At 34.9% G+C, this 22,000-nt stretch overlaps 2 protein-coding genes across 2 annotated transcripts; one reads left to right on the forward strand and one right to left on the reverse strand.

The window, feature by feature from the left end:
• Positions 1-1,469: 1,469 nt before the first annotated feature.
• On the forward strand, positions 1,470-5,484 carry LOC128209134 (membrane progestin receptor beta-like). The gene is made up of 2 exons (XM_052913015.1): positions 1,470-1,599; positions 4,103-5,484. The coding sequence occupies exon 2, from the start codon at positions 4,139-4,141 to the stop codon at positions 5,249-5,251; it is 1,113 nt and encodes a 370-aa protein (XP_052768975.1). The 5' UTR covers positions 1,470-1,599; positions 4,103-4,138; the 3' UTR covers positions 5,252-5,484.
• A 75-nt stretch (positions 5,485-5,559) lies between these two features.
• Positions 5,560-21,905, reverse strand: LOC128209133 (solute carrier family 35 member F6-like). Its single transcript, XM_052913014.1, has 13 exons — positions 21,779-21,905; positions 21,585-21,655; positions 21,029-21,096; positions 20,418-20,482; positions 17,858-17,919; positions 17,195-17,274; positions 16,471-16,609; positions 15,401-15,495; positions 13,054-13,098; positions 12,575-12,755; positions 11,879-11,961; positions 11,549-11,591; positions 5,560-11,180 (listed from the first exon to the last, which is right to left on the reverse strand). Exons 1-13 carry the CDS (start codon positions 21,898-21,900, stop codon positions 10,969-10,971), a joined length of 1,266 nt encoding a protein of 421 aa, XP_052768974.1. The 5' UTR covers positions 21,901-21,905; the 3' UTR covers positions 5,560-10,968.
• Positions 21,906-22,000: the final 95 nt, after the last annotated feature.

The following is a 22,000-nucleotide window of genomic DNA, read 5'->3' on the forward strand; positions in this document are numbered from 1 at the left end:
CACACATTTTACATTTCATTCGGAACTCCTCCGAATGTTTACATTTCCGGCACATGATATTACAGGTAACCAATCGGAAAACGTAAACGAAGCGGGAACAGTTATTAAACTTATTTGTTGTTCTTCCGATATAATGTTTTGAAGATAAATTGAAGACAATCTATTCAACCATAAATAGCATTTTAACACCCATGCAATCGCCATCCATTTGCACTATTTAATCATAATAAAATAACAGTAAAACCCAACTGTCAATTAACTTAAAAACCGCTCCTACCACTAACTAAAATAAATTCCCATTCCATAATAGGCGCGCACTTCAGTGCGGCGCCAATAATGCGGACAGAGTTCAACTGCTCTGTGACGCTTATCAATTGAGCGTTGTGACCATTTTTTTGCGTTAAGAAATATATACTCTGTACCTGAGACAAAAAAAAGAAGAAAATAAACAGTCAGCATTTTATTAATACCCAAATAAAAGACGTGTTTATACAATGTACTAAAATAAGTACAATCTGTAACGAGTATTAATTAGACCTAAACGAAGAAAACCTCAGAGAAAAGAAGCACGTAAGTAAACTGTGCAAAGTTGTTTGATTGGAATGTACTCCTGCTTTGGTGAAATAAAGTGACATTTGACCTATAAAAAGATCTTCAGATTTATCGAAGGGGTCACTCCTACCAACACTTACGCATAAAATAACTTGAATTATTGCAGATTGACAATGTCAGAAAATCTCGAAATGTCTATATAAATATATGCTCGTAGGTAGGAGTGACCCTTTGATATATCTGAAGGAAAATTAAAGATATTGTAGGTCAGCTAACGTCACTCAGTTTTACAGGTCAAATGACACTAAAGCAGGAATTCATTCCAATCAAACTTCACAGTATTGTGATATTGTGTGGATACTCTGCGCTTGTTCTGCAAATCCGTAATTCATGATCAGCAACATATACCCATTTTTTTGGCCTTCGATGCGACGATTTTACTGCCATTTTGTTCGTTCCATGTACTTTTGAACTGTGACCCAGTGATACTCCTTAGTGTACGACGGAGTGCTTGAACTAAACTTCTAGAAGAGTGCTAATTTTCTGCGTAATATATTCCATTCTTTTTCGATAACTGAACTTAATCATTCAGAAAAAAATGTACGTGAATGCCTCGCAATCACACAGTACAGTACAATATACAGAAAGGTTTCTTATATAGGCTAATACAAAGTGCTGAATAATGGAACCGTGGAAGTAGATCAGTTGAAAAAGGAAGGTTTTCAATAGATCTGTACAGATAGTCTGTTCACCGCCAGATCATATTTACCGAATCCAGTTTATATCCAAAACAAGACTGATAAACATTGGGCTGGTCGCTTCTCAAGGACTGAATGAATATTGATTACTCCATATAATTGAACATCTTTCCATCAAGATATATTCGCATAACTGCTATAAAGACTTTTCATAGTATAAACATACTTATTTATGTGAACACTATGATTGCATGTTTTCGATTTAAAATCATGTGTCACACATAAACTGACTCAGTCAACGATGATATAGAGCATTGCCAGTCAGGCTTGAAAATTACCAACTTTTAAGGTAAGTTGTTTTATTTAAGTTGTTTTATTATTATATCAATTACAAGTGATTAAAATAATAAAACAATGTTAATATTTTACTCATATAAATTGATGTAAGAGTATTCAATATTAAACGGTATAGTAATAACGATGACAATGTAAATATTTTGTAAACTCGTGGACGTTGGTTTAAACATGTCAATATAATAACATATTCCATACCCAGGAGTGAACGGTGGAATAAAGTTATATAATAATATCAATATAATATCTCTCGTTGTAGACGTGCACATTTTTGTTTAAAACAGACGTATTAAAATGTCATAACAACTTAATTAGATGACTTGATGTCGAACGGGTTTCTTTTTATTGTTAATACACTTTGATCATAAATAATTATATTAAATTCATCTATATGTAAAATAAAGTGTATACTCATAAAATTATCATTGCCAACTTTGGAGAAATCCGCTGAATCGATAGCGCCTATAGAGTTATATAGGGAAAATATGGTAAAACAGTTCTCACGACTTAGTCTTTCAACAGATCAACATACTTCCTACATATATGTTAGGATAATTCTTGCCCTTGAAGATGATGCTTTTGTATTAATTGTATGATTTTTACATTTTGGTCTTTTTTAAGGGTTTTGTTGGTCATTAAAAGTTACATTGAAATAAGAAGGAGCTAAATATTGTTTTGCTATTTAAAGTTATTATAGTCATCCGATCGCTAAGCTTCAGCGGATTACGATGCAGATTTGTTTTCTCTTTCAAATGCACTTTTCGAAATAATGAACTTTTAAATATATTTTGGTCCTTTTTGAACATTTATGTAAAATTTGTAGAAAATCGATGCCCAGAAATTGTGTATTCAACTGTACGATAATGGTTTTATGGCCCACCCCGCGGCGTATTCACAGTAGGATAGAATTAATCCATCGCCAAGGTTATGACACTGGGTATGACATGTGCAACGAAGTTGGCTATTTAGAGCAATACAATTATTCCATAACTATTTCTGATTTTTCCCTTTTATCATTATTATTTAGTTGAAATTATATATGATACTCGATTATTCATTTACATTTGTAGTTAAGAAATGTCATTTACTATTTTTGTGTTAAAAAGAAACTAATATATTAAGCAAAAATTATTCCCATTTTTAATAGCAATCACTATAACAGACAGTTAAAACGTAACACTTTTCTTATAAAATACTAATGTTTCAAGTTTCTTTGGCAATTTTGGAAATACATATGGGCTATGAAACATAATAAATAAGGGTATTCAAAGAAAATAATTTATATATCTACATCGAGTCCACATGTTCATTGGTAATGCTTAAGTTCTAATTCTTAATGGTAAACATTTTGGTCTACCATTTTGCACTTAACCGAACATGTTTATAAATTTAGCGTAAATATAATTATTTTGATTAGGCAAGAACTGTCTTGTAAACATGGATTTTTTTAGCATATTTTTAGTAATGAGTGCAATAGGATTTCATAACGTCAAAGTGCCTTTAAATCAACGTGTTGTTTGGAATATAAGGGTATACTTGTCAATACAACATTAATGACATGTTTTTTTACTTGTATCGTTAAACACAGGTACAATGTACTAAATGATAGCAACTGCAGTTAATATTTTATTTTAGCTGTTCCTATCCGAAATTTCACACCCAATTTTGTGTTACTTTATTACAAAAAAATACCAAACTGTTAAAATAAAGATGTGGAAATGGCCCCAATTTAATGTCTTGATAAACGATCAATTATAGACTAAAGACACGGAATATAATATGTAAAAGAATTAAGTTTATCAGAGATGATATGTCATTTCAGTACTTTATCAACTAACGTTTCCCTATAAAACAGCTCTACCTAATTATGGCTATATCTAAAATCGTCCAAAACTGAAATTTTCTATCGCAACTTAAAATAAAAGGACGGGTCAACTTTATGACCCTCATAAATTCTGTATTTCTTATCTGCCTAATCTTACACTACGTCCGGTAGATAAATTAGTGCTAAACTAGCGTATCTTAACGCTACTATTGCACTGAGATGCGAAATCGATAGAGACCGTCGTTACCCTGATAAGCCACAGTGGCTTGATGACAAAGGCTCATTAAAGTCACAATAAAAAAATTCAACTAGCCAAAATTATATTTTATACATACTTGAACATGTATATCATCAATATAATACATTGCTATAAACATAAAATGAGATTTGAAAAAAAAACAAACCCTATACTGTAATATGAAACATATATGTTTCATATTACAGTATAGGTTGTTTTTTTCAAGTATGTATAAAATATAATTTTGGCTAGTTGAATTTTTTTATTGTGACTTTAATGAGCCTTTGTCATCAAGCCACTGTGTGATAAGCTCCAAAGTTGGCCATGTTTATAAATATTGTAAATCTCATTTTTGGATATATAATTTGTTATGTCAGTGGTAGAAATACTCTCCGATTGGTTGGTTTTATGTCACTATGTAATCCTTTATTCCAGGAAGCTTTTCAGGTATGATGAACTGCTAACAGTTAAATGAACAAAAAAATCAATTCCATGAAAAAGATGCCGACGATGGACTTAAAAAAACTTATTCAGCAGGTGCTCGCCGGAGTCCCCTGGCAGACGAAACTTCAACCCACACTTTCGGTTGAACACGTGCCGTACGTCCTGCACGAGCCCGCCATACTTTCCGGGTATCGTCTGCTACATCGCCCATGGAAGTACTATCTCTTCAGTCTGTTTCAATTCCACAACGAGACTGTCAACGTTTGGACACATCTGATTGGCTGTTTTATAATTCTTCACAAAATGTATGGCTACGTTAACGAATTTACTTTCAATGTCGACCACGTGCTGACCACGTTGCTGCTGTTCGGAACTACGTGTATTGTCGGTCTGTTCACCAGTGCCATGGTCCATCTGCTACACTCAAAATCCTGCTACATTCACTTTGTAGCGTTCATGACTGACTATATTGGAGCAACTATTTGCAGCTTTGGTTCGGGCATTTCCGGGATCTATGGATCGAGTGACGAGGCATTTTACCACGTGATGGAACCGTTCTATATAACCTTGCTGTTTGTCTCCTCATATTTGAACTTCGTCAATCTCTGTGTAGCAAAGCTTTGGTACGGACATGATCCCCACAACTTGAACAGGAAGTACATGTTTATAATTGGTATGGGCATGCAGGCAACTATAAATGCTGCTCCATTTCTTCCCAGATATTCCGATTGTTTCTACGACGACCAATGCTCAATAGCGTCACTGAACTATTTGACGGCAATTCAGATCATCTTTGTCCTTGAAGCGCTCGCATTTGCCGCTCACCAGCCCGAGAAAAAATGGCCCGGGAAATTCGACATCGTTGGACATGGACACCAGATTTTCCACGTTTTAATTGTCATTAACCACGTGTTACAACTAGACTGCATGTATAATGACCACGTGTCAGGAATAATTGATCATAGCAAACCTAACGGAATGCTTGTGCTCGTCACCATGGTGACCTTGTACGTGGCGAAAGGAATTACATTGTGGTATCTGACCAGGCAGGTACCCGGATGTCTCAGACGCGTGAAACGTGCTGTTGCTAAGGCGGAGCACGAGGCAGAAAGACTAGCACATGATTCAAAGAAGGAGTAATCGTTCTTATAATGTTTTGTGGGCTTTGGTTATTTATTATTGTACCGGTGTTAATATAATCAATATTTATTCATCATTTTAAACTCACAAAAAGGTTGTTTTTAATATATACACAAAGACTGTAATGCATATATGTGTGCATTTGTCGTTTTCATAGTCTGAGATGCACCCAACAAGTGTTTCTATGTCATATCTAAGTATTATTAATTATGAATATTGTATAAATAGTCACATTCTATACATCGATTTGGTCAATGTCTTGGTATGATGAGGCTCGGGCAAAAATTTCAAGAAAATACTTAAGTCAGTTTTCGATCTCAACTCTTTTTACCACATTACAGCACAGAATGATTCAAATCTTTTTAAAAGCGCATTTTCTCATGGTTTATGAGATTGTTTTGTGATATTTAAATAACAACCATTAAACGTAAAACGATTGAGAACACATCGTTATGTTTGAGCAGTTCCTCAACCTTTTTTTGCTATCAAGTTATTTTTATTTATTTATGAAAGAGACTTGACCTTGACATCTATGTGGATAAAGGCTTGGGTTTTAATTGCTTGTCTTACAAGATCAGTATCAAGATGAAAAGTCCATATTTATAAAACAAAATAAAACATTTTATTTAGAAAATAATCATGATAACAAACTGGTTGAAACTGCATAACTATATAATTTTCAAGTTTATATAATTTACAACTTTTAAGTAATAATCATTTGAAAACAATTTACAACTGGTTCACTTCAATTATTTCCCAATTACTCTTAAATGAGTTTATGCATAAACAAACAAGTGTTTACTAATTGAATGTTAATGACAAAGTAAATAGATATTTCACCAAGCATAATTATACTAGTGCACAACCTCATCCTTGAAACATATCTTTTGATTTACATGATTTCAAAGAATTAGAAATCATATTGTTGATTTTAATCAACTATTCCTATCACAATTAACTGTTCTCAATACATGTATATACTCATATTGAAATTAAAGGGACTAGACACCAGATGATATAATTGCAAGAAAAAAGAAATTGTCAAAAACTTACACAAAATTGATATCGCTGTGTACAACGCATTGAATCTTACTTACTGATGTATCACATTGCTTACATCACATGACTGTATCTTTTGCAGTTTTTGCGTATTTTACCAAATCAAAATTTTCTTTTTGTGTACCACGTAAATCCCTGTTCATTTCAAAATAGCATTGGGGCATATGTATCTGTACTAATCATGTGACTTTCCCAGGTTAAATATGTATGGGAAACCATTATGCACTATTTCTAAATGGCTAAACTCAGCTGAGACAGCAAAAAAATATCCTTTAAATCATGTAAAAAGATTTATTATCAGCCACACACTAGCTCGTATTGACAATTCTAGGCTTGTTTTGTTGTTTTGTGGAAATTATGTATTTGTTGATTGTAGGACCATCTGGTGTCCAGCCCCTTTAATGAAGTAAGTGTAATTATCTGTTCTAAAAACACTTATGTTGTGCAAGATCATGACTGTAATGTAATAAACAAAACACATGAGCCCTGTAATGGGTAATTGACCGAACTACCAGTCAGAGCAATGGTTTGCAGAAACAGTAATTTCAAGCCTTAAAAAGAAAAGTAGACTTAAGAAGAAAATTTAAGTTATAGTTAGTGTTTAGTTTAAACAAGTAAGTAGGCAGGCCATAAATAAATGAACCTGACAGTAATCGCATGAAAACATTAATAGTGTATATATAGTAAATACTGCTTCATTGTACAGAAATAAAATATTGTACAAGCTGCAAGAAGCTCTGACATGATTTCTATTTCTTTATTGTGATCTGATTGGATTAGCAGTTATGTCATTTAATGTCATTTCACATATGGTATTCAAAGTTATTATTTGTTATCATACCCATTTAATTGCTTATGTTTTATATAAACATATATTGTTGATAACCTTTTTTACAAATAAAAAGTCAGATGCAGAAGACATTACTTATTTTTAATTTTAACAAACAATAATCACAAGATATAAGGACTGATGATGATTTCATGGAATATGCTTGTGTGGCCTTTCACGTTTGAACAGCATGAACAAATGCGATAATCCTAAAATAAAAAACTCCTTTTCTACAGAAAAGTACTGTGGAATGTTAATATTCTTAAGTAAGCAGGCGTTAACAGCACCCAACAATACACATCTGATGACATTTCAAAATTCAAAAGTGTGGAATAAAGTGAAAATTAACTAAATGTGAAGCAATCTGCCAAAGGCAGGCCACAAGCAAAAATGACATAATGCAGAAAAACTCATTAAGTTAAAGACATCCTGGCAGTGCTTTTTACAACACATTGATTTTTATTGTTACTTTTTGTAAATACACTCATTCAAAAGTTAATTTTGGTGTGATAATTATTTTTTAATTGTGGCCTGACATCGTTTTTTAAATAGCATCAAATAAACAGAACCCACAAACAAAGTCATAACATTTAGACGCTATCAACTCTGGTATTCGTATGGTTCACATTTGAGCTTTACATGCAATTCTTATTGCACTGGTAAAAACAGAAAATAATTTCTAAATCACTAGAGGAGAGGCAGAGAAAGACCTGCTATTGTTTCAAATAAAAAAATGGCAATCCTGTGAAGACTCATGTTTTAAGTAGTATTAAAACACACATTTACATGTATGTATAACAATAATGCAATAAAATGCTGGGACAAGACCAGCAGCACAAACATATACAGTGAAACTGCGTTCCCTCAAACAAGCGTTCGTTCGAGAACCGGCGTTCCCTCGAGGTCGGAGCTTAGTCCCGAACTTTTGTCCTTCTATTTTCATATAAAATATACCCACGCTGCATCGAAACCTAATTATGTCGAGCAATATCCTCGGTCCCAAGTACACAAATCGTGCACAAAACCTTATGGCTCCCTCGAGGACATAATTTCACACTTTTTCCCGAACGCAAGTTCCAAAATAAATAAACAATTGCTAGGTGTTAACATTTTCGCAAGTTGTAAAAAATTGCAATGACAGTTGAAAGGCAATTTGATAAGGTGTGAAAAACCGTTTTTCACTGTTAACGCATGACCGATAATTAGGAGAAGTTAATGACGAGAAGTTAACGCTTTAGATGTGGTCAGAAGGTTCTTTGAATTCACTGCCGATGCTGACCGTGATCTTCAGACGCTCTGTACGCTGTCACGTCACATTACGATTGAACAGTTTCGCGAAACCGACAAGATGCGCCAATCAACAATCCTTGATTTTGCGAAACTTAAATCTGACTAATGCCACAATATGTACTGTCATTCAAATGTTGCTTGTTACGAAAATGAGCTTTTTTGTTAAAATAAACATTTCTATTTATTCATTTATTGTTTTTTCTTTTGCGTTTTACATTAAGTTTACGTCAACCTTTGAACATATTAGCGATTTCCACAACGCAACACATAATCGGTGTCTTAGTAAACAGTCTGTTTGACGACTTCAAACTTAAATAAAATACACTGAAAGATATTTCAGATCAAACTGGAAAAATTGAAAATCGGGTCGTTCGAAACATCGGTTCCCTCGAAGTTTTGGCTCGGTCCATGGCGACCTCGAGCGATCGCAGTTTTACTGTAGTAGGATTGTGATCCTGTTTAATGGCACTATTGAACAAGAGGCACATCAGTGCCTGTGCTCCACTGGCCAAAAGGTTCAAGCAAAGACCACCTAACGAACATTTTCGTCAAGTTTCATAGAAATACAATCATCAATTTTTGAGGAGAAGTTATTTAAAAATTTTTTTTACTTTAATAGCTCTGGCTGCCATGTTGTGCAGAGGACCGAAATGATTTGGGCAATTTGAGTAAAGGAGCACCAAACAAACATTTCTGTCAAGTTTTATCGAAAAAAGGTCATCGGTTTCGACGACAAGTCGTATAAAGTTTTTTTTAATTTTTTAGCTCTGGCAGCCATGGTGTGCAGTGGACTGGAACCATTTAACAAATTTTGGTTAATGACCACCCAAGGAACATTTATGTAAAGTTTCATCAAAATCTGATCATCGGTTTCTGAGAAGATGTAGTTTAACGTTTTTTTCTATTCTTAGCTCTGGCTGCCATGTTGTGCAGTGGACCAGAACTGTTTGGGCTATTTTGGTTAAGGACTACCCAAGTAACATTTCTGTCAAGTTTCATTGCAATACGATCATCGGTTTCTGAGGAGAAGTCGTTTAAAGGTTTTTCTATTTTTAACTCTGGGGGCCATCTTGTGCAGTGGACCGAAACCATTGAAGCAAATTTGATAAAGGACCATCCAAGGAACATTTCTGTTAAGTTTCATCAAAATCTGATCATCGGTTTCTGAGAAGATGTTCTTTATAGGTTTTTCTATTTTTTTGCCCTGGCAGCCATGTTGTGCAGCGGACCGGAACCATTTGAGCAATTTTGGTTAAGGACCACCCAAGGAACAATTCTGTCAAGTTTCATCAAAATCTGCCTATCCGTTTCAGAGGAGATGTCGTTTAAAGATTTTGCTATTTTTAGCTGTGGCGGCCATATTGTGCAATGGACCAGAACCATTTGAGCAATTTTAATAAAGGACCACCCAAGGAACATTACTGTCAAGTTTCATCAAAATCTGCCGAACCGTTTCAGAGGAGATGTCGTTTAAAGATTTTGCTATTTTTAGCTCTGGCGGCCATATTGTGCAATGGACCGGAACCATTTGAGCAATTTTGGTAAAGGACCACCAAAGGAACATTCCTGTGAAGTTTTGTCAAAATCCGCTTATCAGTTTCAGAGGAGATGTCGTTTAAAGTAAAAGTTTACGCACGCACGCACGCACGCACTCACGACGGACAATCTGTGACGACATAAGCTCCATGGCCTTCGGCCAGTGGAGCTAAAAATTATTGATAATAAGCTGTACATGCTTACATCAGAATAAACTTTATGTTATGTTATGTTATGATATAAATTTAAACCATTTAAATGATCATGATGATACTATTTGTATAAAAAATTTAAACAAACAAGAGACATACATACAGACAGCATACACATGTCATACAAATATCAATTACCCATTCACAAAACATGCTAACAATGTAAAAACTAAACAAAATATTACGTGGAGAAAGGCAACTAAGGATTACCAAAAAACATGTAGGGGCAATGAAAAGACTAACCATGTCTTGATATTTTTTATGTTAACCCTAATCCCCTAAACACTTAAGTTTACTAACCGCAACTCTTTAAACTTGTTCATACAAAATTTGAAATACTGTAAAAGCTAAACATAATAAGGTTAAGAAATAAGACTTAAAATCTAAGTTAAAATCTTGTGACATAATACAAAAAAAAACATTTTTATCATTGTTCTTGGTCTCAATCCCAGGCTTTTAACGATGTAATGGCTCTTATGCATGTAATAAAGATATGCTCAGTCAGAAGATTGCCCACTTTCAGTTTGAGTATTTAATAATTATATACATCAATGAGTTAGTGTAACAAAAAGAACAGCTCATTTTATTTCCATATAAGATGAACTGTCTTACACAGAGCTCTCAAGCCATGACACATTACATGAAATCTCATTATTGTCTATTTCTTTAGTTCACTTAATGACACTAAGTTACACAATGAAATTTTATTAAGCTTAAGTTATGATATAACAGGTATACTTAAATGGGATAATGACATAATCTCACGCTTATGAATACATCACAAGATAGTTTCATCGTTTTCCTTTCAAAAGTCTCGTATTCTCATCATCACTTACTTCCTCTTCACTGAAGCTGACATCTTGTATGTTGCTATGGCGACCAGGGTCATGTGACACATTCTGGAGCTCTTCAGAGGGGAAAACACAACATGGCACAAAGTTTCTCAAGTCCAATAATTGATTATAAAGACCAGTTCCAATCAGTAAAAACAAGAAACCATCAACTGAAAAAATAAACATGAAATATTTCATATAAATCTCAATTATGCCTTAACATTAGGGGCAAATTGCACAGGTAAAGTGGTGATTGGGAGACCCATCAAAAGCTCCACCGCCCCTTCCTCCTACCCCAGGCCGCAAAAGGACTTGCCACGGTGAATCACAATGTGTTTTCTTCTAGTCACCATTGTGTAGGAGTTGGCTAAATTGAGGGCTACAAGCTAACCACTAAACCATATTTTTGGATTGACATTTTTCAATAACGGTTGCACTACCATTATTAATAAAATGCTGTTAAAATAAACGTAATTAATTATAACCTCCAAATGGTGATTATTTCATACCATAATAAAAAAGTTGTATATGCACTTACTTTGCAATAATCCATATGTCTTATCGAATGGTTCTCCAAAATTCTGAAATTAACAAGAAGTGTGTGGATTTATTACACAGAATATTAATTTAAACAATGAAGGCTACATCACCAGATTTTTGTATAATTGTATTTTATTATCTTTTAAGATGAATCCCTGAACATTTAATGCAAACCACTGATCACACATTTTTAAGTTATGAACAGGATGTTTTAGTTGCATCTAGATCATTCTATTCTAATCATAATTGTGTTTCTGAATGGCTGCTTGCTATAGCAAAATATTATCTTTTTTATATTTATAAACAAAGATGTCATATAACATCCAACCTTGTCCAGTGCATAATATATTAGCATATCAAGTCCCCAAACCATGATAGTTCGACAGGCATCTATCAACGTCCTATGGACAGCTGAAATTGAAAATATTGAATGTATTAGTATTAGCTGCCATTTGGAAAGTGAACAAATTCTTTTGATTTGCACTTTTTCAAACTTGAGAGAACAGGCTTTACAGTGGTGATAGAAAATTTGGAATGCAAAAGCTTTAATGACAAAAAAGAAAGAGATCGCCAGAGCTTTTGGTGAAGAATTTGAAACTTTGGTTCAGGGCTTGGATTCATCACAGATTTAATAAAAAAAGGTATAAGACATTAAAAATTGCTAAAATCCGATAGGCGTCATCTTTTGACCATGATCAATGTGAAGACTCTACATTAAGTCTTTTGAAAATAAATGATCAACAAGGAAAAGGTAACATCAACACAGCCCACAATGAAGCTGCAGCTGACTACATTGCTGCTGTACAAAGTCATACTTATGTGTCAGCCATGCTTTGCAGGCATCACAAAAACAAATGCACTGATGAGAAAAGAGTGCATTAAAGATGGAGACAAGTTATTCTTAAAAACAGGGAAGTGAGAATTTTGAAATGCTAATTGATCTAAAATATGCTATCCTGACGCTCAAACTTGACAAAATTGACACCACCTGACTTACAGCATATTGTTACACAATCATATTTACCAGTGAGAGATCTAGTGACAGCCAAGCCGAAGTAGTTGTAGAATGCTATAGAGCTGAGATAGAAGAGACAAAAGAGGAGGAGTCTCGGAGAATTGGAGATCTGGTATAGAGCGTCAACACTGTTCTCATACTTGTCTTGTACGTCTGATCCCGGGATGAAATACATAGCTGGTAACACAACCTGAAAGAATTGTAGTTAAACTATGATAAGATACCAGGTAGTTCAGACTTTACTGTTGAACAGTTTAATATCTTGAAATATTTCTAATAAGAATTAATTGACTCATATGATCCTGGGTCTTATCCAGATAATGTCAAAGCAGATTTTTCCATCTTAATTGCCAAAATGTTTTCAAGTGTGTTCACTTTTTCTATTATTAATGTAAAAGAGCTCCAGAGAATATATGCTAAAATTCGTTATATAACCTAAAGAGCCTTAATTTGAAACTGATACACGTACGTTTACATAAAACGCTCACCAGAGACATTAACACAACACCAAACGATCCTTCCAGTCCAACAACCTGAAAAGGATAATGGTTTAATTATTAATGTACATCACAAGGAATATAATATCTGTTGCATGTAAATGGTACAAGAGCACATGCTGAAGCTGGTAAAGGGACTTTCTGTGTTACCTGAGGTTCAGATTTTGAGATCCATACCGCAAACACACAATGCATCTTTTTTTTTGCACAGGTATATTAAACCCTGAATTGTGTGAGTAATTGAAATAACATTCTTACTCAAAGACCAATAGTTTTTTGTTTGTTTTTTAAAAATAAGTTATGTTTTTTTCGGAATATCATAAAATCCCAAAATTAAATCTTTAATTATGTTTCAATGTTTAGTAACACTTTTTAATGCACACTGCTCAAAGTTATATCACATCATGTGACTTATCTGTGATGGGGTTTACCCTAAGGGAATTAAAGCAACATATTTAAATTCAACATAAATGTTGTTTCCAAAGTCATTTATGTTTATTTCAAGGTATTTCCTATTGTTTTTGATGCAAATGTCCAGCAAATACAATATTTACAACTTTACAATATCATATGTTAAAAACTCTCAATCCTGACATCAGGGTTAATCCTGGACATAGGAACTCCTCTATAATCAATATTTAACTGAAACAAACAATTTCTCTTTACATTTTTAGTAATGCTTAATTGCCTTAAAACTCATTTGAAATGACATTGTGTTTTCTGAAAAGCAAAACAGATATGGGTGACACTATGTAATTTCAGAAGTGATGTCGTTCATATAATACGTCAAGCTATATTTTGTCCCAGCTGTCCACCAGCTGACTGATTTTAAAAAGCGAAATGGGACAACATTTCAAAGTAGAGAATAATATCAAACAAGAGCTGTCACAGTATGTGACGAATGCCCCCGAATGTGACATTGACCTATGAACAAGGTCAGTACATGAAAAGTTAAAGATCAAACAAATACATATGGCAAGTTATTTTAAATTGCCTCTGAACATAAAAAATACCACCCATACTTGACAACCTACTTTCTTATGTCCTTATATTCAGCATTCCATTGTGAATAATCACTAAGTGTATCTTTCGCCTCAGAGGTAGGGACATGGGTCTTGCACGTGACAGGTCGTCTTGGTATGTCGAACACATGTGGCAAGTTATTTTAAAATCTGTCCATACAAGAAAAAGTTACAGCCCGGACACGACAACCTATACTCTATGTCCTTATATGCAGCATTCCATTGTGAATAAACACCTAAGTGTGACCTTGACCTTCGAGGTAGGGACACGGTTCTTGCACGCGACACGTCGTCTTGGTATGTCAAACACATGTGGCAAGTTATTTTAAAATCTGTCCATACAAGGGAAAGTAACAGCCCGGACACGACAACCTATACTCTATGTCCTTATATGCAGCATTCCATTGTGAATAAACACCTAAGTGTGACCTTGACCTTAGAGGTAGGGACACGGTTCTTGCACGCGACACGTCGTCTTGGTATGTCAAACACATGTGGCAAGTTATTTTAAAATCTGTCCATACAAGGGAAAGTTACAGCCCGGACACGACAACCTATACTCTATGTCCTTATATGCAGCATTCCATTGTGAATAAACACCTAAGTGTGACCTTGACCTTAAAGGAAGGGACACGGTTCTTGCTCGCAACATGTCGTTTTGGTATGTCCAACACATGTGGCAATTTATTTTAAAATCTGTCCATACAAGGGAAAGTAACAGCCCGGACACGACAACCTATACTCCATGTCCTTATATGCAGCATTCCATTGTGAATAAACACTAAGTGTGACCTTGACCTTAGAGGTAGGGACACGGTTCTTGCACGCGACATGTTGTCTTGGTATGTCGAACACATGTGGCAAGTTATTTTAAAATCTGTCCATACAAAGGAAAGTTACAGCCCGGACACGACAACCTATACTCTATGTCCTTATATGCAGCATTCCATTGTGAATAAACACTAAGTGTGACCTTGACCTTAGAGGTAGGGACACGGGTCTTGCACGCGACACGTCCTCTTGGTATGCCGAACACATGTGGCAAGTTATTTTAAAATCTGTCCATTCAAGGGAAAGTTACAGCCCAGACATGAGTTATTGAGCCGGACACACGGACGGATGGACGGACGGACGGACGGACGGACGGTGCGATTTTAATATGCCCACCTTAGGGGCATAAAAAATATTTCACTGTTTTAAAACAGTGATATATCAATTATATTTCACTGAAAGATTACCAATAGGGTTATTGTAAAATCACCACTATCCCTCCACCACTATACTTTAAAATACATACAGCCAATAGGTTCACATACATGTAGAGGATGCAGACATCTGCCCTTCAGGAATGTTTCCTCTATCACCATCTGGCTGGCACTCACTATCTGGCTTCCAAGGATCAGCAGAATACCTGGAACAGAACATTTTCTACTTTATGTTTTACAAGTCAGGCCCTTTTTCAGTTTATTTGAATCTGTTGCAGAGAATCCACGGATTGAACGTTTCTTAAAGCGTTTGTAGCACATAAATCATTTATTTTTTAACATTAATATAAGAACTGCATTCTGTTAGCAGTCTTATATCATATATTGGTTTTCATATACCGTATTTACAAAAATAACTGGGTCATTCCAAGACAAAAAAGTTGCCAAAACAGTAAATCTGTGCAAATGCAGCTTTAATGCAGTTTACAGTTTATTTCCAAATACATCTAGACAAAAATGCCCATGCGTATACATAATATAATTACGAAACATGTTTCTAAACATAGTCAAGGTCCAAAACATTCATATAAGCAACTGATCAAAATTATAGATACATCAAATCATGCGACCAAATAATATATCATCAATAAACTTACATTTAAGCGAGAAGTAGTTAATGTTAACAAATAAAATTACCCGTAATACAATAAATATCTTTCTCTTAATTCCATTGCCTTATACACATAAATGGCAAGGTTTCTGTTTACAGTTACATTTTGCGATTTAAATAATTTACAGTAATAAATTTAGGTATATTCGGTGCAGTATAATAATATGTTTTCAAGTATTGCTTTCTTAGTTCTTTATACAGTTGACATTCAAGAATAAAATGAAATTCGTCTTCAAGTAAATTACATGCAAAACATTTTCTATCACAGTGTGGTATTGCTACTGGTTTGTGCCATCTACCGTTTCTATTTCTAATCTATGTGCAGATACTCTTATTCTCGTTAAAGCAGTCCTATATTTTACTATATTAACATTTGACAAATAAGATTGAAGTTTAAAATCTGCAAACAATATGCATGATCTAGCTCTAGTAGAATTATTTATACACATATCTATAAATACTGTAAAGTTTGTTATCACATTTTTGGTCAATTACATGACTACAACGTTACCAATCAGTGCCTTTCCCCCGTTAGTTTTGTGGTTCTGGTTCTTGAAGACACTGGAGCAGCCAACCAGAACAAGCCCGACCATGACCAACATCATTCCAAGCCAGTGACTCCACTTTAGTTTACGCTTCAGGAAGATTTTCTGCAAATCAACCAATCGTAACATGTTATTATCTATTCAGCCAATCATACATGTAACAAGCCCGACCATTACCAATATCATTCCTAGCTATTGACTCCATTTTAGCATAAACTTCAGGAAGAATTACTTTCTAAAATACAATCGCATTGCAACTTTAATGATAAATTTTTTCTTATTTACGACATCAATAATCGAAGGAAGGATGTAAATCAAAATGATATAACATGTTGATGGGAATCAAATCCCTAACCTCTTTGGTTAGAGGTGGACACCTATACCACTAGACAACTCTCACCCTTATGTTTTGCAGATTTATGTGAATGCTAATCAATATGTAACACTTTAATATACAACACGGATATATTGATAACAAAAGAACCCCAACATGATATTGATATCATCATTCATTTTGAATATACTATTATGTAGTTGGTTTGTTAAGTTTGAATATCTTAGTTATGGTAAAATGGTTTAAGGTTTTGCACCCTTTTGACCACAGTGCTATGACAATACCTCGACCTTTAGAAGTAATTTGTTCAGTCTTTAAAGGAGCTTTGTAAGATACAGCAGTGCTTCATAACTTACTGAGAGTATTCCTGCAAATATAATGATGGATCCCCTCAACATCTGCCACACAGAGGCATCAACATACAGCAGACCAATACCTGCGAAACACATTGACGTTTTAGACTTGTGTGTCAAAATACACCAGACCTTTAACAGTAAAAACATGAATGTTTACAAACAATTAGGCTAGTGTACCATGCAACAGAGTTGTATCACAGAAACATTTCCATTGTGTGGGGTGCTCACGTTTATACAAAAGATTTTATCAAAGAGCAAACTTCATGAGCTATATTCAGTTCCAAATCCTCAGTCATGAAACACACACTCGACTAAGAGTTTTACTAGTAAGACAAGCTTTAATCACAGAATAATCATATTACAAGAAACTCAAGTATTAAAAAAGGAAAAAATATAGATTGATGCAGTCATTTCTTGGTTTTTAATGCATTATTATGTTTAACTCATTTGACTTAAATGATAAAAAAGCATATTATTTATGTAGGGATGAAAAAAATATTAGCCCTAATAAATGTTGTTTTGTTTTGGCATCAACCTATACTGATCTCCTTTATTTTGTCATATGGTTGAAGGAATATTTGTTTGTAATATAGGATTAAACACAGTTGATAAGGCAGGTAAATCAAGATTTTATGTGGCACATTAATCAAAGTAAAAACCGACCTGCCAATGATGTTCCAACCAAGTCACACAAGGTGGGCACAAGAATGATAGGTTGCAGTATTCTGTCAACATACAAACAAGATTGATAGGCAGCAATTCTTTCTTAAGACACAAAGGAGAAGGATAGCTGCTGTAACTCAACATACAAACAAGAAACGCCGCAATGCGACGAAACCAGGTTTTTAATGATTGACAAAAGAACTTCAGCCTGTGTCTGTTTTTCTATTTTTAGCAACAGTGACCTTGACCCTAGGGACCCCAAACGCAATCCCATGAAATGTATCTATAAACTCTTCCTGTACACCAAGTTTAGTCAAGATATGTATTCCCAAACTCAAGTTATTTAGTTTCAACCGTTTTTCTATTTTTAGTAAGAGTCACCTTGACCTTAAACCTAGGGACCCCAATCGCAATCCCATGAAAGGTAGCCATAAACTCTTTCTATAGACCAAGTTTGGTCAAGATAGGTCAACCCTTACTAAAGACATACAGTTTTAACCATTTTTCTATTTTTAGTAACAGTGACCTTGACCTTGAATCTAGGGACCCCAAAACGCAATCCCATGAAAGTATCCATAAACTCTTCCTATAGACCAAGTTTGGTCAAGAAATGTCAACCCTAACTAAAGACATTCAGTTTTAACCATTTTTCTATTTTTAGTAACAGTGACCTTGACCCTAGGGACCCGAAATGCAATCCCATGAAAGGAATCTATAAACTCTTCCTATAGACCAAGTTTGGTCAAGATATGTCAACCCTAACTAAAGTTATTTAGTTTCAACCGTTTTTCTATTTTTAGTAACAGTGACCTTGACCTTGACCCTAGGGACCCCAAACGCAATCCCATGAAAGGTATCTATAAACTCTTCCTGTACACCAAGTTTAGTCAAGATATGTATTCCCAAACTAAAGTTATTTAGTTTCAACCGTTTTTCTATTTTTAGTAACAGTCACCTTGACCTTGAACCTAGGGACCCCAATCACAATCCCATGAAAGGTAGCCATAAACTCTTTTATAGACCAAGTTTGGTCAAGATAGGTCAACCCTTACTAAAGTTATTCAGTTTACCCCGTTTTTCTATTTTAAGTAACAGTGACCTTGACCTTGACCCTAGGGACCCCAAACGCAATCCCATGAAAGGTCTCCATAAACTCTTCCTATAGACCAAGCTTAGTCAAGATATGTCATCCCTTCCTAAAGTTATTCAGTTTCAACTGTTTTTCTATTTTCAGTAACAGTGACCTTGACCTTGACCCTAGGGACCCCAAACGCAATCCCATGAAAGGAATCCATAAACTCTTCCTATTGACCAAGTTTGGTCAAGATAGGTCAACCCTAACTAAAGTTATTCAGTTTCAACCGTTTTTCTATTTTTAGTAAAAGTGACCATGACCTTGACCCTAGGGATCCTTAACGCAATCCCATGAAAGGTCTCCATAAACTCTTCCTGTTGACCAAGTTGAGTCAAGATATGTCATCCCTAATCAAAGTTATTCAGTTTCAACCTTTTTTCTATTTTTAGTAACAGTGACCTTGACCTTGACCAAAGGGACCCCAAACGCAATCCCATGAAAGGTCTCCATAAACACTTCCTATTGACCAAGTTTGGTCAAGATAGGTCAACCCTTATCAAAGTTATTCAGTTTCAACCGTTTTTCTATTTTTAGTAACAGTGACCTTGACCCTAGGGATCCTCAATGCAATCCTATGAAAGGTCTCCATAAACTCTTCCTGTTGACCAAGTTGAGTCAAGATATGTCATCCCTAATCAAAGTTATTCAGTTTCAACCTTTTTTCTATTTTTAGTATCAGTGACCTTGACCCTAGGGACCCCAAACACAATCCCATGAAAGGTCTCCATAAACTCTTCCTATAGACCAAGTTTAGTCAAGATATGTCATCCCTAACTAAAGTTATTCAGTTTGAACCGTTTTTCTATTTTTAGTAACAGTGGCCTTGACCTTGACCCCAAACGCAATCCCATGAAAGGTATCCATAAACTCTTTCTATAGACCAAGTTTGGTCAAGATATGTCAATCCTTTCTAAAGTTATTCAGTTTCATAGGTGAGTTTGACGCCGCCTGCCCGAACGCCCGCCCGCCCACCCGCCCGAACAATGACGTTCGCCATTCTAATAACCAGGTTTCACTATGTGAAAACCTGGTTAACAAGATTGATCGGCTGCAATAATTAGCAAACATACAAACAAAGACAATAGGCTTAAGTTCTTTGTGAAAATTTTTAAACAATGGTACGCTGCATTTCTTTGTCAAGATACAAAGAAGAAGGATAGCCTGCCATAATCAGAAAACATGCAAACAAGTACAATATGCTGAAGTCCTTTGTCAACATAAAAACATGAATGATAGGCTGAAGTACTATGTCTATATACAGGCAAAGTAAGTCTCACTTTCATGCTTAGAAATCACTTTAAAAGTTCAAAAACAATAATAGGTGAAACTTATACATAAATTTTGTGCATCAATTCAAGCACATTTAACTGTTTCCAAATTTCTATGGTTCAGGTATTGAGTCAGCGAACAACATCGTATATGTACCTTGCATGCACAGGTGGAGTTATATCTGTGGCTGTCTGAACCATCAAAGACTCATTCTCAGTAACCTGGAAATGAATGGTCAAAATGAAACATTGCCTAGATGTTAAGGGGAATCTTTTAGCAGAAATTCATAGTATAAGAATTACTCTTAAAATAACAGATCACGTCCATAATAAAAAACAAACACTTCTGTTCTCGACATGTTGTTACATGAATGTTGTTGAGTACAGTTTGGACTGTTGTTTATAAAGCAGAAATTTTGAATAGGATGTGAGAATTTTTAAGAACATCCTTAGGCGGCACCAACTTAATTTCTTGTTCTAGAGATTTTGGCCAACAAAAATAGGAGCAAGAAAGTGAAAGATTTTCTCATTTGTGAAAAAAGGCTTCTTCCCCTACTCGTATACACTTAATACTCATGATGAAAATGTTGAACAATGTTTTGTTGCAACATTGCTTTGGCATTCAGATATGTCTACCATTCGGAGTTTTCTCTTTTTATAATATAAATGTAGTATAGATGCTGTAAATCTGTCAATTGAAACATCAATTTGGTGTGGTCTTTCAACAATAAAAAATAGGTCTAACAGTGTTAAATGAACTGTTCTTACCAGCTTTCTGTAGGCTTGTAACTCTCTCCGTCGGTGGATACAGAGGCCCAGCAGGCAGAGTGACTCGCCTATAGGGGTCAAGCAAAGTAATAGTTACTGGACCCACTTACAGAGTTATTGAAATTAAAGAGTATCAGTTGCAGTTACTGTTTTCTGCCATATTGACAAGGTCAGCATTAAATAACCACAGTAGCAAGTGTACAGATGAATATCATTGTAATTTAATTTTATGCAATAGTGCTTCTTATGGCATGGTAAAGCCTCCTCATACTTGTCCTCATACTTGGTTACCATTCCGATATGGCCTTTAAAGTATTGATAAATGAAAACAAAGAAAACACTGTCCAAAATGGTACCAATGAAATAACATCATACTCGTTATACTGCTATTTATAAGGGCTCTTACGTTACTTGAAGACATTATGCACCAGTCAATTGTAACACCCCCCCCCCCCCCCAGGTCCAGGGGTATACCGGGGATAGCCGGGGAAATGGGCCGTGTTTTTACTTTTCAGGTGCCGGGTGAAAAGTGTAAATTATCGTTTACAAAACTTACCAATGAACATTATCCATGTTTGAAACCATGGATGATCAAAGCTATGTTCATCAGACTTATATCCTTTCACTCTGCAAGATAAGAAATAAATTTACAGTGGTACAAATATATAAATATGAATACCAAAAAATGACACCAAGCTCCAACAAGACTTTTTGATATTCAAGTCTAAATTTGAAATGATAATTTCTTACTTGCAGTCATTTTGTGCCTTTTTACTTAGTGTGTTGATGCTTCCAGTTACAAGCATTCCAATCATGAGTAATATTTGCAGACAGCTGAGTGCTGCCATTTTGATGTCATGTGACAAAGTCATGTGACTCATATATTGAAACAAGTATATTGGGTATTTTCAGTCCACAAGACAAGTTAAATGCGTATGAGAATCTTAAATATAAGTTTTAAGAAAAAATGTA

This window comes from Mya arenaria, chromosome 11 (assembly GCF_026914265.1).
Source record: "Mya arenaria isolate MELC-2E11 chromosome 11, ASM2691426v1".
NCBI classification, from domain to species: Eukaryota; Metazoa; Mollusca; class Bivalvia; order Myida; family Myidae; genus Mya; species Mya arenaria.

Bases quoted from the DNA above. Each gene is read 5' to 3' on its own strand.
- LOC128209134 (XM_052913015.1), top strand. From the start codon at position 4,139: ATGAACAAAAAAATCAATTCCATGAAAAAGATGCCGACGATGGACTTA.
- LOC128209133 (XM_052913014.1), bottom strand. From the start codon at position 21,900: ATGACTTTGTCACATGACATCAAAATGGCAGCACTCAGCTGTCTGCAA. The intron at 15,496-16,470 runs GTAACGTTGTAG...GTTCTGTTCCAG, and splicing joins CGGGGGAAAGGCACTGATTG to GTATTCTGCTGATCCTTGGA. The intron at 12,756-13,053 runs GTGAGCGTTTTA...CAATTCTTTCAG, and splicing joins GTGTTGTGTTAATGTCTCTG to GTTGTGTTACCAGCTATGTA.